Source organism: Bemisia tabaci, chromosome 10 (assembly GCF_918797505.1).
Source record: "Bemisia tabaci chromosome 10, PGI_BMITA_v3".
Classification (NCBI taxonomy): Eukaryota; Metazoa; Arthropoda; class Insecta; order Hemiptera; family Aleyrodidae; genus Bemisia; species Bemisia tabaci.
Genome location: NC_092802.1, coordinates 36,060,168 through 36,077,667, shown reverse-complemented (window position 1 = coordinate 36,077,667; position 17,500 = coordinate 36,060,168). Strand labels below are relative to the sequence as shown.

Below are 17,500 nucleotides of genomic sequence, written 5' to 3'. Positions count from 1 at the left end.
AATGATAGCCTTGTGTCCTTTGAAGAAGCGCCAAAAGAATTTGAAGCAGAAAGTCAGAGCACCAGATAAATCCGTCTCAAGCGTCATTTTGGAATGAGCTTTCAGACTGGAGTTCTTGGGATTTTGCCCGACATTTTTCAAAAGGAAAATTAGGTGGTTTTTGAAATTCCAAATTTTGTTCAAGTACAAACCGCGGGTCGCATTAAAAACCCTATCGCTCAGAACTGAGCCGTCCTCAAGTTCGCGGGACGTTATACTTACGTCCTTACTGCATTTATTCCTACCAGTTGCTGCTGACCAGAGCAGACGTCCGTCAACCCTAACACACCAACGAGGTAAGTTCTGGGCAACAAAAATGGACGTCCCTTTGAATCCCTTTCAGGATATTCTCCCAACTCCACATCCAGTTTGGATGAACCTGCTCGTGAAATTGTGTAAAAGAATAAATTGAATAGCTGATCAAAGTCATAAAGAGTGAAGATCATATTTTTTCTGTGATCAGTGACCACTGAACTGGTAATTTTGCTGTGATGAGATACTGAAATGGTCTGAATTGAGCTCTCGTGCAAACCCTGGATGAAATGCGTAAGTGGTGGACCCGAATCGAGTTCTATTATGTACAATAACTGCAGATCGGTTTTGTTCACAATGTTTTGACAAATGCGAAATGCCATTAATGTAATAGATCCCCACCTGTGCTCCATTTGTCGTTGAAGTCCGGAACTGGAAGCGATTAGAGTGACTGACAGGAGCGCCAAAGAAGAAAGGTTGCACATATTTTATTGGTACGAAATTATCATGTTTGGGATTTCAGATTGGACACCTTAAAATCACTGAATATACTTTACGTCTAAACGCAATTAAGATGAATCCAACCTTGACTTTGATTTTGCTATGAAACATTTTTCACGTAATTTTTAACTTTTCTTCAACCTCCAATTTTAATAAGATTCTAAAATGATTTGAGAGAGATAATCTAAAACATTCACTAACACAATAAGAAACGATAAAAAACTATTTTCCTTACATGACCCTCCCACAGCAATATGTCGCCGTAATTGAGAACAGGAAGACCAAAATATTTGCATTTGTCGTAAATCATATTTCATGCATATCGTATCTAAGTCGTGGGCCGTAGAGTAGTTAAATTTCATCCATGCAAAAATAGGTCATTTTACATTTTATAACCTCAATGGTTCGATGCTTGAGAATCCTTGAATAAACTTAATTTTTTTTCTTTTTAATCATCCATGCCCTTGAAATCTTGAATTCTGAAGTGACAGTAACTGAAATTGCGCGTGTATTTGAGACTCCTACAGGGAATGACAAGAGCTCTCTAGCAGGTGCGCGAAAAATCAATGAAGTCTTCGAAACTGCGGATTCGCAAAATTGTGATAGGTAGTAAAATCTGAGAGGCGGAAAATCTGAATGAATATGCTGTGACGCTGAGACATTAAAAATGTTTTCAGTTTGAGGGTGTGCGCATTTTTGATGCCTAGGTACCTGCCGAGCAGTATGCCCAGCAAACTCACTAAATCTTATCTCGTCCTCTAAACAAATAAAGTAAAATAAATGAATGAAACTAGAACATTTAAAGGAAAATAACTCCTGAACTACATACAAACTTTAATATTTTAATCAAACAAAGGAATGGAATTTTTACTAGAACACACATAACATAATTATGTTTATTAACAACTCGCGAAATGCGATTCTATATACAGTTATATAACAAAACGCAAACATTTAACATGTTGTTCAAGAAAAAACAGGGTGACGTAATTTTAGTAGTTGAGACGAGGAGCTCAAAAATTCAGCGTGAGAGGCTCACTGGCGCCTACGAACCTAAGTGGATACTTCACGCATTGCGGAATGCTTGAAGTATCCACTTAGGTTTGTAGGCGCCAATGCGCGTTTCGCGCTGACTGCCCGCCCGTAGTGCGGCGGCACCTTAAGCAATTATTTCACAACAGAGGTGTTCTGCCGTGCTAAGGAAGAACGCCGTATGAGCCTTCAGGCGTTGCCAAATTTTCTTTTATAGAATGTGGCTTTTCAAGGAAATCTGTGAATATTTTTCTTCAAATTTTACAGAGAATTTTATCTGCGATCAGAGTTAATTATTTGAAAAATTTCATGGGAAAATATGTAACTTTTCTCAGAAATAACCATTTTATCGGAGGTTATTAGGGAACTCTTGAATGTTAATAAGGCGATTTTCCTTAGCACGGCAGCACTTAGGGGCAAACAGACACTCTTTGTTTAGCAATTGATGGACATATCCGAGTGAAAACAAAACCGAATTATTAGAATTCGTTTTATCGTGGGAGAAATGAATGAAACTTTCGTAAAAGGATGATTCTCGGCGAAAAAATCCATCAAATTTTTTTCAGAAATTATTTCAGTAGTTTGAAATCAGAAAATCCATGAAAGCCTGAAATTCGATGACCAATTAGAGAGAGAGCGGCACTTCGTTTTTGTAGTAAGAAGATTGAGGTGTAATACTTATTTTCTCTGTATAGGCATTCTGTTATTCAGGTGCTACAATCAACGACGACTCTCATGCATTTCTAAAGACTTGAGAAAAGAGAAAGTGCCTTCAATTATGAACACGCAATTGCACATTCGTGAAACACGAATAGTTGTATCCAGGCGCCTTAACCCACTAACAACACCACTACACACACCCACTAACAACAAGGGCAGGGGGCTAAGAGTTTTGAGAACTTACTTTAAAGTCGCAGGCTGTGTTTGCGTTAACATTGGCAAGAAGTTCCACTCAGATTTGATGCTAAGTTTGAAGCTCTTCTGTGACTTTTCGCATTTTAATGCAATGTTTCATTGTAACAGGCCCATCCCCCCCTACGGAGGGGCTGTGGTGGCCCGGGGGCAATATGAAGACTTCGGTATCAGACTTGGAGTATTCGAGGACTCTTTGAAAAGAGAAACGGTATGTCCAAGAGCCGCCGAAGCTACTCTAAAAAATGAAGGTACGGACCCCCTAAATAACCTTTGGACCCCCCTAACTTTTGACAGGGGGGTCAGATTGACTTCCGGTTTGCGCCAAAAATTTTCTTTTTTCATGCTCTTTCTAACGATGTATCACATGATGGGGGTTGCCATTTGAAATTTTTGAGTTGCCCCCCGCCCCCTCCCCCTGGGGGGGGGGGGTGAAGAACTGAAAAGTACCTCAAAAAGTTTCCCCCTCGATATGAGGAAGGACGCCACAAACCGCAAATCGATATCATAATTAGAACTGAAGTTATGGCCAGTGGTGCGTAACTTTTGAATAACCCTAATATACGATTTAAAACGGGCCGATTACACAGCGCAACAAATTTCGGGTTTTGGTTTGTCCTTCGAACCAAACCAATTATCCGACCAATAATCCACTTGATCTATGCCATTTCCGACCATTTTCGGTCATTCCAGGACATTTTCGACTGCGTTTTTACTATCTCCTGTATAAATCCTCTAGTCTCATTGATCAGCCCCCTCACGTTCTCTGAATTCCATCTGTTGCAGGTACCTGGCCTGGTTCGTCCTTCGAACCAAACTAATTATCCAACCAATAATCCGCTTGATCTATGCCATTTCCGACCATTTTCGGTTATTCCAGGATATTTTCGACTGCGTTTTTACTATCTCTGTATAAATCCTCGAGTCTCATTGATCAGCCCCTCACGTTCTCTGAATTCCCTCTGTTGCAGGTACCTGGCCTGGTGGCTGCTGTTGGCGGGGGCGGCGGTGCTGGCCGACAGCCCCGAGTGGCGCTGCCCGGAAGTGACGTCATCCTGCTCGTGCGACATCCCGCACACCCTCCGCTGCTCCGGGAACGGGACCGAGACGTTCAGCACGATCGCGGGGGCCCTGCGGAGCCTCCCTCCGTCGGCGGCCGTGTCCTTGCTCGACGTCACCGTCCAGAACGTCTTCCGGCTCACGGGGCCCCTCTTCGAGGGCGTGTCCCTCCACGGGCTCGTCGTCTCCTCCGGGGACATCGCGCAGGTGGACGAGGTGGCCTTCTTCGGGCTCGCCGCCCCCCTCCAGGCCCTCGGGCTCCCGAGTAACGCCCTCGAGAGGGTCCCCACCGAGGCCCTCAGCCTCCTCGCCGGGCTCGAGAGGCTGGATCTGTCGCATAATAGGATCAAGAGGCTCGAAAATTCGTCGTTTGAGGTACGTTTAGCTCTCCGCTCTCAATTTCTGAATGGGTCAGTTGCGCTGGTCACAGAATCGCGTATTGATTGTCCACTAATATGTTCTATTGTCTCTCATTCTTAAGTAATAATAGAAGAATGAATAGTAGCCTTGATACCTTGTTATACGTCCTTTACTTTATGGTGCGAGGACCTGTAAGGATATATAACACACTGAAAAAAATCCTCGGCGTTTTTACCAAGGTCCGTTGGTAACTTTACCATCTCAGTTTTTTTACCAATTATTGGTAATTTTACCAAGACAGGCTGGTAAGCTTACCTAAAAACCGGTATTTTTAATGTTTTTTTCAGGTAAGAATACCACTTTTATTGGTAATCAATTCCCGGTAACTTTACCATTTTATCTCAGTAATACTACCGCAGTCGATAAAAAATATTGGAGTTTTTACCGAGGTCCAGTAAAATTACCGAGAGAGTTCGATAATTTTGCCGAGATTTCTCGGTAAAATTACCAATTCCATAAATGACAATTTTACCAAGAAAAAATTGGGATCAAATAGAACCCTGAATTCTCGGTAATTTCACCCTTTTCTTGGTAAATACACCGATATTTTTTTTCAGTGTATCATCCTGGATTTCTTAATTCTTACACGCTATGCACTAAAAGAAGTGCTTGCAGGAGTGTAATACTGCCGTGCTGAGGAAAAACACCGTATGAGCCTTCAGACGTTGCCAAATTTTCTCGGTCAAGCCACAAATTTTCGGGGAAATTCTTGGATGATTTATTTTCTCCCTAATTTTACTGAGAATTTTGTTCGTAATTTGATTTAAAATATATTCATAATTCATATTTTCTGAGAGGAAATTGGGCAACATTCGCATGTTTATACGACGTTCCTCCTTTACACGGAAGAATGAAAGACCACTATTCCTGGCTCCTTCATGAAAACTTCTATCTACATATGGAAAGTAACAGCACGTATGTTTTTTAAAAAAAGAGCCAGAAAGAGTGGTTCTCCGTGGAAAAAAATTCCATCCGTTGCCAGCCCCACACTATTCTGCTATGCTAAGAATAACGTTACATGGTCAGTGAGGTGATCCTGAATTTCCTCTGATACATTGTCAATTTTGCTGCTGCCTGCTTCTCTTTCTTCTTTTTCCCTTCTTAATTGTTATCCTCTCATCCCCTCATTTCTTCTTCTTCTTCCACGTATTCCTCTTCCTTTTAGTTCTCTTCTTTTTCCTTTGCTTCTGTTTCTTAATTAAGTCTTCTTATTCTCCTTCTCTTTCTTCTTTTTCTACACACCCTGTTCTCCCTCCTTCTCTACCATTTACTGTCCCCTATGCAGACAGGTGTTTTCATGTATGAGCCAAAAAATAGCAATTTTTAATTGCAAAATGGACCGCGTTAAACAGAAAGGAACCAAGCCACATCAGCTATTGCCAAATTTAATCGGGCAAGTTAATTTTTTTCATGAAAACGGTTGTGCAGATTATCGTTCAAATTTCAGTGAAAATCCTCCTTAGTTTGAAGCTAACTCCTTAAAAATTTCAAAGGAATCCGCACAAACGATCTCTCGTAAAAAATTACATTGCCCAATTAACCCGTTGTTGCATGAGCTAATCGTTGATTTTGGAGAGAAAATCTACACTGTACACTATTTTTTCGACAATAGAGTCAGTTGGAATCGGTTTTTATGGTTTTTTTAAAGTAAGGAGATCAGACTCATAATGTTCCCCAAAAATAATTTCTTGCTTTGATTCAATTTAATACTCCAGCATAGAAATAAAGCTGAAAACCATTTGTCGCTTTCATGCAACGCTATGCAATAAAGTGTTAAATTTGGCAACAACTGATGTAGCTTGGTTCATTTCTGTTAAACTCAGTCCAAATGTAGTCCAACCGTTCTGACCGTACTATTTCTTGTGACAGGGCCTCCCGAACCTGACATTCCTGGACCTGAGCGACAACCTGGTGACGTGGATCTCGGCCAACTCCTTCTCGAGCCTGCTGGAGCTGCAGGTGCTGCGTCTCCAGGGCAACCGGTTGCGGATCGGCCCGGTGGCGGCCCTGCAGGGTCTCCACCTCCTCCAGGAACTGGACCTGAGCAGCAACATCCTGGCCGGGGCCCTGGGGCCCACAGCCCTCCCGCGGCTCGCCAAGCTGCGGACCCTCAACCTGAGCCACAACCAACTGGGCAGCGTCCGCCGCGGGGCCCTCGCCGGGATGGACAACCTCACCTCCCTGGCCGTCCACCATAATCAGATCGATGTTCTTGAGGACCACGCTTTCCGCGCTGCTGGAACCCTCGTCGAGCTCAACCTGAGTCACAATAGGATCATCGCCATCTCGGGGGCCTCGCTCGCTCATCTTAGCAAGTTGCAGGTAAGCACCCTAGAATCGGATCTTGTAAGGAGGGTGGTTTTTGGGTTTTGATAAGGAGGAACTATGAGGGCTTCATTGACACATATTTATTTATACTATTTCAATTATTGGTTTCACACACACATATATATGAACAGGTCTAAGGTTTGAGAGTGGGCTACGAGATGGGGAGGGGGGGGGGGGGGGTTCGGGTCTGAGCCGAGTTTGGTGTACGCTTCCGAGGCGTGATGGTAGTACGGGTCTGAGCCGCGGAGGTTCGGGTCTCAGCCCTGGTGCTTACGGGACGGGCCGATGACTACGACTGGATGGTCTTCTACAAATCTTGATCAAATACTGGTGCCCGGCCTATGCTCCGGCCACTATTTATAGTCGATCGCCGACTCCCCACCAGGCTGGTTTGCAGCTTTGCGATAGGGAACCGAGCGATCGAACTGCAACTAGCGGCCGAAGGTCGGAATTGCGTCGAGCGGGCGCGTCAGCACGCCACGCGCACTGGTGAGTGCGAGTGCCGCGCCGCCACAATCTGTCATTTTCAAAAAGACTCACACTGGAAAAAAAAACACATTGGATCTAGAGTCCAGACTCTTAAAAACATCGACAAGAAAAAGTGCTCTTGATTCAATCAGAATCTAGCTTAAATCAAGAGGCTTGGTTCTTTGGTTTGGGCTCTGGTCAGACTTTGGTTCAAGCAAAAATCCGATTAAGTCAAATGATATACTAGCAATTTTATTAAATTTGGACACTGGAAAAAAAAATACATTGTATCTAGAGTCCAGACTTTTAAAAACATCGACAAGAAAAAGTACTCTTGATTCCATCAGAATCTAGCTTAAATCAAGAACCAAGCCTCTTAATTTAAGCGGATTTCGTTTTGATTCAAGCAAAAATCCGATTGAATCAAGAGTATTTTTTCATGTCAATGTTTTGAAGAGTCTTGACTCCAGATCCAATGTGTTTTTTTTCCAGTGTAAGGTGATTCGATGAACGCCATATTTTGTGTCAGAACGACATGCGATTTATCGCATCGATTGGTTCCATTTTTTCAGCTACTCGTCGCATTTTTCTCCAATTTAATAAGGTGAATCCAGGCTTGGAACTTCGCGATTTGGCCACCACGTCGCGCTGCTCAGAATAGCCGTATATATTCGCCAAAATAATAAAAACCATGATACTTATTCAAGATTGGGGATTCAGGGGATATAGCAATATACTTGAGGAACACTCAGTAAAAAAATCTCCTCAAAATTCCCAAAAATAAAGTCGTAACTACGGCGGAAAGTAATTCTCATTGCGGCAACGGGAGAGAGAGAGAGACAGAACACGAGGGATACGGTCGCGCGCTCGGCCGCCGCGGCTGAGCTGAAAGTTTCAACTGCGCTTGTAATTCTAATTGCCAATATTTTTGGCTCAAAAAATCGAGTAAAAAATAAGCTATATCTTGTGGATCTGTTTTTTTTTTTTTAATTATGAACAATACTATTTCAGTAATCGTCGTAGGAAAGTGAAATTCTCAGTGGTGACTGGTGGCGCTATCTCTAATCTTGAAGTATCCCTAGTCAAACCCTGGATTCACCTTAAGGTGATTCGATGGATGCCATATTTTGTGTCAGAACGACATGCGATTTATCGCATCGATTGGCTCCACTTTTTCAGCTATATACTCGTCATTTTTCTCGAATTTTAGATCGCAACTCTGATGTCAGGAGACTAAAGAATTCACTTACCAATTTTGACAAACAAATTCAATGTATTAAATGCGTGGTTTTTTTAGATGAAAAATATCGCATTCGATACGGATATCGAAACTGCACTCGATTACGATATTTTTCCTCTGAAAAAACCACGCCTTTATTACGTTGAAGTTTGTCACAATTAGTAAGTGAATTCTTTAGTCTACTGACAACAGAATTGCGATCTCAAAATTCGAGAAAAATGACGAGTAGCTGAAAAAATGGAACTAATCGATGCGATATATCCCATGCCGTTCTGACACAAAATATGGCGTCCATCGAATCATCTTCAGAGCCAAAAAATCGAAAGTTGTGTCTTTGGTGGATCGATATTGTTTAGGCATAAATGTGTCGTAAGCAAATAGTAAAATCAGGCATTTTGTCAAATGCCTAGGCAAATAGTCAAATATTCTTACTTAGATCGATATTCTGATCTTTTCCCCTAATTTTAGACAAAATAATTCATTGCTCCAGTAAGAATGAATTCTTTGTAAAAATCTGCATGATACAATTGTATTTTTAACGATTTTTAGCATCTGAACGAACATTTATCTTGAAAGTTTTAACGTGTCATGATACATAGAATTTTCACAATTTCAACATTTTAAATGCATAGAAGCATTTGCAGAGGAAGGAACAAGGAGGGTCCGAGGGTATTTACAGTTGATCAGTTATTTTTCCAAAAATATTGAATCCTCATGAGCAATTTGCCAGAAGCGGACTAACTCCTCAAAACGGCCCAGGAAATCGCCAACAGACCGGCCCATTCCGGTGCCGCAGTGAAATCTCCCCCCCCCCCCCCCCCCCAATAATTTTTCGATATTAGCCATAGGCGTACCTAGGTCATTTTTCAAAAATTGCCGAAGTTAGGTTAGATTGCTAGAGTTCATTTTTGTGTGAATATGATACCGATACCAAGAGTATATCTCCCTGGAAATTTGGCCGCGTTTGTGATAAAAAAAAATGTTCACTTCCTTTCTCTGGGAGTTAGCTAAGTTCGACGTTTTCCAGCCGATAGAACGTAACAGCATTCCAACTTGAAAAATGTCCACTTATATAGTATATTCTCACCAGAAAACATACATGATTGCAAAATCTCTACAATCGTAAACCAACAACAAACCTCAAGAAAAGACGACCTTTCAACGACTCGAGCGCGCACTGTGGTTTACGCGCAACGCATGAAGTATCCTCCAGGCCTGTAAGGCGCTACTATGCGTATACGCGCAATACATGAAGTATTTTGCGGTCTTGTAAGGCGCTAATATGCGCTAGCTCCGCGCCGGCCGCACTGTCTTTGACCACGGCCCACCGGTAGCCTCCCGATTTCCCGGTGGGCGAGTCTGCCTCAGCAATGCGCAACAAATATACAAATTTCTTAGTCTGTCGAAATTCGGCTGACTGTCTGAGCATTTGATTAAATGCCTTATTTAACTATTTGCCTGCAACAGATGTACCTAGGTGCAAAATTACGAGCAGAAAAACTGATTATCAAGGCCGAAATAACACCAAATAAGTCAACGCCTCGAGACAAGCGATTTAATTGGACGTATTTCTACCAAACGAAACTATATCGACGGTGAAACTACCAAACCACGTATCTCGTTTGCGGTGTTTAAAAATCTACGCTCACATTTTATTTTTTTGAAGTAGACCAAATCAATATCATTCCTTGAAATTTTCACGGAATTTTCTCCGCACAAAGCGGAAAAATCACAGAAATTTTCAAGACTGGATGTTAAGTAGTTTTTCATTCGAAAAATAAAGTATGACAGGAAGTCTGCGACGTCGCAAACCGAGATACGTGGTTTGGTAGTTTCGCCGTCGATATGTATCATGACACGAGCTCTGAGACACATAAGAATGTATGCATAACAGGGCTCATGTCGTTGAGCACATAGTTCCGTTTGACAGAATTACGTCCAATTTTCAGTCATCCTAACGTTCTCATCTACACGAAGAAATATTTGAAACTGATTTTGGGTTTCCTCGTTTCAGGTGCTGGACCTAAGCCATAACTTTCTGCGCGCCCTTACCACTGATCTAGTCACGCCGCTGAAGAGGCTCCGCGAGTTGCATCTAGATGACAACGATATTTCCATCGTTGCCAAACATGTCCTCGATTCAACCAATCTCCGAAGGCTCACTCTAGCAGGTAAGAAATCAATTGGACCTAGAGTCCCTTTATACCCAGAGTTAAGACAACTCGATTATCAGCTGACTGGCAGCCGGCCTTGGCTGGCCATGGAGGCCGAAACGAGTGCACCCAAACGAACGATATTGAGGGATAAGGATCAGGAATCCTGCGATGTCTGTCACACAAAAACAACAACATCAACAAATTGATCAATTAAAAAGAAAATGAGATTGGTTTGTGAATAATTTCTTAATCTATTTTCATTTTGGACCGATAGAAATAACAAGTTACTCTTGATAAACCACAATTAGGTGATATTTTCATTATTCTTGTTCACATTCGAGGTACCGCCATCTTGGTGCACTCGTTTCGGCCTCCATGAGCGAGAACCAATCAGAATTGGATTTTTTTTTAGGCCACTTTGAGCGGAACCAAAAGTGAGTTGTCTTAACTCTGGGTATAAAGGGACTCTAATTGGACCTAGTTATGCTGAACCACCTCCAGTGAAACCACCTCCCTCCTCCGCGCCCCCTAAGGAGAGACATCCCTTTGTGCGAGAAAAGACGATTTTACTGATGACATAACTGCTACTGATTTCAAGTTAGGTGCTTTTACGAACGTGTCTTCGTCCATGTACTCAATAGAGAATTCGCAGGTGTCTTAAATTTTGTGAATTTCATCTTTAAAATTGTACTGCTCAGAAAACTGAGTGCGAGGATATCCTCGGTTTCTAAATTGAAGAATTATTGCAGGAAATATGACAAAATAACCTAATCCGCCAAAATACATTTCCTTAAATGGAAAATGCCGCCATGATGTCGTAAGGCCCACCATGTTCTAACTTTTACATCCATTTTTCTCCAATTTCCCATGTCAGAAAAAAATTATGAAAAATACTGCGAAAATAGCTCATTAGGTACTTTCAGATGATGCGATCAAATTTTTGTGTGCAAATTCTCAATTCCTTCTTGAGAACCTCTGTGCATCTCGAAGAAATTATCTAGACCATGAAATTGAAATAGACGTATTTCTGTCAAACGGACCTAAGCGCCAATTTGAGTTCCTTTTGAGGAATTTAGAATGCCGGATAGCGCGTTCTGTCAAATGGAACTAAGCGCCATGAAAAAGCATTGCGAGTATAGGGCGGAATGAGCCCGACGCCCGTTTCCGCCGCCAATCCAAGCCCCCCTCTCTACCCTCCTCCTCCTATGGCGCTTAGTTCCATTTCATAGAAATACGTCCAAATAGAAACCGTCCATTTTATTGAGTCCTCTTTTAGCAACTCCATACCTCGATAGATGCCTCTTAAAAACCCCAAATCTTCCAAAACAAATAGTAAGGCTCTCAAGGTAGCAACCCCTCCTCTAATCAGCATCTTCTCTATTTTCCACAGACAATCCACTGAACTGCGACTGCAGCCTATTGGACTTCGCCCACTGGCTGGCCAACTCATCCCTACCGGCGCCGGATCGCGCCAGCGCCGTCTGCACAACCCCGCCCTCCCTGGAAAACGGCCCCCTCCAGGAAGTCCCGCCCTCGAAGCTCATCTGCGGCGCCCTGGAGGACTCCAACGAGCCTCCTCCACCGCCTCCTCCCCCAGCGCCCTCCAAGGTCCGCCTCCACGGCCTCCAGTACGACGGCCAATGGCTCTCCCTCCTCTGGGCCGTAGACTCGCCCACCGTCTACTCCTGCGACAGCCTCCTCGTCTACGAACACGAGGCCCTCCTCCACTCGCAACCGCTCCACTGCAACTCCACGCTGGTCCCCGACTCGAAGCGCCTCCTCGTGTCCCTCCCAGGGGGCGTGCTCCACACGGGGCGGAGCTACAAGTTCTGCATCACCCTCCAGGAGGCGGAGACCCGCGCCCTCGTCCTCGGCTGCAGCGATATCATCAGCCTCGTCATCACGACCCAGCATATCAACACCCAACCCTTCATCAACACCTTGGAGACGAACCTCACGTCTTCGGGTGCCATCAGCGTGGCGGTCGAATTGTCGTCGACGACTTCGGAGGCGTGTTCGGTGGGCGTGGTCGTCTCGGCGCGGGGCGTGGCCGTGTCCAGGCGGAACCTCACTTGCTCCGCCCCGTGGGCTACGTTCCGCGGGCTACCGCGCGGGCCCTACGAGGTGTGCGCCACGCTGAGGCAGGGCTCCGCCCCCCACGTCAGGTGCGTGACGGTGCTCGACCGCGCCCAAGCTACGCTCAGCGTGGTGTATTCTCTGAGCTTCTTCGTGTTCAGTATGGTTTTGTTGTTGGTCGTGTACCACCTCATGAGGCGGTTGTTCCAGCGGGCCAAGCCGGCCCAGCACCAGTGTTTCCTGCCCCTCCCTCAACCGGAAATCGATCACTCCAGGTATATTAAGCTCCATGCGACCACCGTATTGTAGTGGAAGAAACCAGGGCTGTTCGATTGAGTTTCCGGTCCATCGTGTCGTGACGTCGCGTGGATCTGTACACTGGCAGCCCTAGAATATATATCTGCGCCGTGCATAGGAGGAACGTCGTATGAGCTTTTGGACGTTGCCAAATTTCTCTTGATAAATCATGAATTTTCTAAAAAGTGGAGACCATTTTCATGTAATTTTTCAGCGAATTTTACTTGCACTTGGATCTGGAGAAAAAGAAAATTTCAAGTAAAAATATTCATATATCTCCTTAAAAATAAAAAAAAATAAAAAAATACCTTAACAGGGAAAATTAGAAAACATTTAAATGTTCATACGCCGTTTACGGTTCCTTAGCACGGCAGATGAATGTTTAGGGAGAACATTCCCACGGGAGAAGTGTGCCACTCTTTCATTGATCAGTGAATTTTAGGCTTTTATACCAGTCCTTCTGATCTTAGTTTTCAATCAAAGTAAGAAAAGGAGATGGTGACATAGTTTTTGATGTAATAAGGATTTACTGATTTCCAACTTTTGATTTAAGTTCTGAAATCTGAACTCAAATGAAGTTCTGACAAACTTTATTTGACTTTTTGCCGAGAATTACACTAGTTAAATGAGAAGCATTCAATTCTAATTCTCCCGCGATAATGCAAATTCTTCTTCATTGAATTTTTTTAAAAATTCGTCCTCAAAAGCCCACAAAAAGCCTCAAACGGATGAACCAATCAAAAAGCGGCAAAAACATGTTTAAAATTTTTTTCCGGACCAAGTTTTAGAGGAAGGAATAGAAAATAATGCGTTCTGAGCTGGGCGTAATTGTACTTCATAATTTTTGCCAACAAAATGCCTCGAATTGTGATTTGAAATGGTTCAAATTTGAATATTTTTTCGCGAAAAATTTCAAATTTCAGATATTTTTAGACCAAATACCCTCATACGAGGAAAGTTACTGCAGGAAATCTCAACTCCCAGAAAGATGCGCACATGTTTTATCGGTGGAAATTCTAACCTGATCTCCTGTAAATCGTCCATATTGGATGAATTGCAATTCCCAAAATCGGTGGCACCAATGATTTTTTAGTACGTCTCATAAAAATTCCGGCTGAAATTAGGGCACCTCATATTCTTCAGCTGAGCAAGAGAGAGCCTGTTACCCACCGCCCTTACCAAAAATTTAGAGGTTTATATGGTCGGCTTTTACCAGAATTTGACTGCATTTTGAATGAGGAACTACAATTTCTGGCTCAGACCAGAACATTAGTGTCGCTATGAAAATAAGTGATTTTAGAAATGAGCCAGACACTTTAGTTCCTAATAACAAAATGACGTTAAGGACACATCCTGTTTTTTTTTTTTTTTTTTTTTTTTTTTTTTTATTTTTTAACTGATAAACTAAGCGATATCTACCTCGTGGCCTCGTAAATACATTTTTTAAATCAATTCAAACCTCGCAAAATATTTGAAAGTGCCATGTTGTTTAGTTTTCGGTAGAAAAGTAAAACATAATAGGAAAGCCATGCAACGCTAACAGTCAGGCTGACTCAGATTAATCCAGATAAAATCTTTCAGCCAGTTTCCCGACAGGAAATTGGACTCAATTTTGAAATTCGGAACTACAATTTCTGGCTCATCCGTAAAAACACTTACGTCCATAGGGAAACGAATGGTATATACGTTGTTTCTGAACTAAGCCAGAAATTCTAGTTCCATATTGCAAACTGTTGTCCAATTGGAAAGGATACCAGTTTTGTTTGTCTCCTCCATGTCACATATGCGATTTCTTTAAAGTTGATAGGAATCATAAGAAGAAATAACTCTCAACAGAGCGTTGAAATGATGATTATCAAAACTTAATTACAATCCGCTCCTCTAAACTCCGATTTCGAATTTTATTTAAGGTTAAGATAAACAGAATATCATAAGCTCCAAGTGTAGTGATAATCGGTTGTTCTTCGCGTATTATCTAGTCATTAATTTTTCTTTCTGTTTTTTCAATTATTTTTTTTTTGCATTTCTTTATAGGAGGTAAAAAACCACTGTCATAAGAATGTTTGATGCCGACCACGTGCGATGCAATAGCGATTTTGCAAGTTGGCAACATTGTTTTTGCTCCCTTTAAATCCATTGAAAATATCGATTTTAGGTGAGACAAGCTGCTTCACCAGGAATCGATTGTTTGACATACATTTAAATGGAGGTAAAAACAGTGTTGCAAACTTGGAAGAATCGCCACTGGTGCGATTGATTCATTTTTCGTTCAATTTTATTTCGACTGAACTATACTTTAACCTCACATCTGTTGATACTGATATGTTTGAATGTTCAAACGTTGCAGTGGAGAATTTGCATGCACATTTTCTATTGCTTTGTCTGAAAATGCTTAAAGAGCTAATTTCACAGTATTTTTTATAGTTTTTTTCTGATATTATTGGAAAAAGTATAAAAATAGCTCTAAAAGTGAGAAAATGCACCGCCTAGTGACGTCATCTGGCGGCATTTCCCATTTTAACAGACGTATTTTAGCTCATTAGATTATTTTGCCATATCTTCTTCAATAATTGTTCAATTCATGAACCAATGATATCCCCGTGTTCAGTTCACACAGAAGTTTCCACTTAAACATGAAATTCATCAAATTCCAGACGCCTGCAAATTCTCTATCAGGAACATTTATTTCTAGGTCACTCACAAAAGCACCTATCTGAGTAGAGAAAATAATTGCGCTTACACGTTGGATAAGAATAATTTTTTAGGTGTCGGCATCAAAAATTCTCGACTTTTGACAGTAATGATTTATTCCTCCTCTGATCTCTTCAATAAAAAAAAGTTAGATGCTCTACAGCAGAAGTCTGTTTCTTCTTACCCATGTTTTTTTCTTTTTTCTTCCAAACTTCATTTTTTTTATCTCTATCATAGAAAAATCTCGATCAAAATTGCAGGCTACCCTTCGAATCTACCCTGCTTTATATAATGTATTGTATAAGTCAGCGATCTGATCATTGAAATTGATAGACAAAGCGATAGACAAAGAAGACATAGGGAGTATGGAGCAATCCTATTGGTTGAAATGGGTGGTTCTTATAGACTAAGGGAGAAAATTATGGACTAACTGTCAGGTTTCTCGTGGGTTTCCGTTAGTCAGTCTATTACTTACCGTCTTTATCCATTGCAATCACCCGCTTCTACCAACAGGATCCCTCCATATCCATGTTGTCTTTTTGTCAATAGCTTTGTCTATCACTTTCAATAATCAGCCCGCGGGGCAGTTTCAAAGGATGCTTTCAAAGATTGGTCCAACTACTTTTAATCTGCCACACTGTAAATTTAAGCAAAATTCTTATGATGAATACTTTTAAATTAAAATTTGAACTAACTGAACAAATCACGTCGTTCACTTTTTTATCAGAATCTGTACCTAGTTTAAGTTTTTAATTTTTTTAAATGTACACCTAGTCTTTGTGTAAATATGTAAATGTTACTTGTTTTCTATTGTGCCATCCTCATTTTCTGATCGTCTAAATTGCAAAATCAAAATCCGTAACGCAGGGAATACTGTGATGTTCTTGATCGACCTTCAAAAATGGATTATTTTGATCGACATTTCAGTCAGTTGGAATAGACCATCAGACTAAGTATACTACAGTACTAGGCATCTTAAAACATTTGACAAGAGAGAGTATAAAACTGAAAATCTCATTCAAAGGGTAGTGCTGGAGTGTAGTGTGTCAGTACTTGAGTATCACATATCTCCATAGTTTCATTATTTAATATTGATACACAGGAATATAATATAAGTCATTTGTTCTACCGCATTTTTCGAACCTCAGTATTTCTCTTGTTTTTGCGAGGCGATGGTCTAGAAAATTAAGGGTTTTATTTTTTTAAATTTTGCTAAATGTGATAAGTGATTAATAACGACATTTTTATGGTGCTTGTATTAATTGATTTCTTTTGCGGTATATCTGTTAACATACATCATTCTTATTTTACTATGCTAACATATTAACTCGGAAAATACAGCAAATCGATTGTAACCACTAAAAACACTAATAATAAATGCACAAATAATCCTTTAACTTACAACATGAGAAAGAAATCACTATCATGTAAATATTGCATAGAGTAGGTATGTGTAATTCTTTTGTAAATGAGGTTATTTATTTTTCAAATTTTTAATTATTGTGAATAACAAAGATTTCCCTGTTATTGTTCTTTAAAAAATAAACTCATTCCTTAAAATCTTGTCAGACTTTATTTACTTAAAATATCCTTAGCCTTGAATCCTGGTTTAGGTTACCATATATTTCCGAAAAAAGGCTTCTGTGTATGAAAGAAAATAATCAAAATCTACGCAAGTCAAAATACCATATTGAGAATAACTTTATGTCAATCGTTAAAGTCGAAAAATGTGTATCTTCATTGCACCGTTCCAAAATCTTCGATTTGGATACTGCATCCTTTAAAAAAAGACGACCCAGAATATCTCCTCCAAATTTTCTGTGAATATTTCTGAACGAGTGCGAGGACTGTTCGCAGAAAATTTAAAAAAAAACTGGAGTGCTATTTTAGGAAAAATTAAAACACGATAAGAGATTTGCAGTATTGCAAGGAGAAATACGTCTTCTTAACGTCGATGTGTTTTGCAAATTATCAATGTCAGATTTTACGAGTTTTTTGTTCTTTTTATATTACGCAAAATACCGATAGT

At 41.2% G+C, this 17,500-nt stretch overlaps 1 protein-coding gene across 1 annotated transcript; it reads left to right on the top strand.

Moving 5' to 3' along the window:
- The first annotated feature begins 581 nt into the window (after positions 1–581).
- LOC109033248 (uncharacterized) lies at positions 582–17,031 on the top strand. Its single transcript, XM_072304818.1, has 5 exons — positions 582–585; positions 3,617–4,170; positions 6,085–6,537; positions 10,266–10,422; positions 11,798–17,031. The coding sequence occupies exons 1-5, from the start codon at positions 582–584 to the stop codon at positions 12,790–12,792; spliced, it is 2,163 nt and encodes a 720-aa protein (XP_072160919.1). The 3' UTR covers positions 12,793–17,031.
- Positions 17,032–17,500: the final 469 nt, after the last annotated feature.

Excerpts from the sequence above, each read along its gene's own strand:
- LOC109033248 (XM_072304818.1), top strand. Across the intron at positions 6,538-10,265 it reads CTCATCTTAGCAAGTTGCAG|GTGCTGGACCTAAGCCATAA; the intron begins GTAAGCACCCTA and ends TCCTCGTTTCAG. Across the intron at positions 10,423-11,797 it reads CCGAAGGCTCACTCTAGCAG|ACAATCCACTGAACTGCGAC; the intron begins GTAAGAAATCAA and ends TATTTTCCACAG.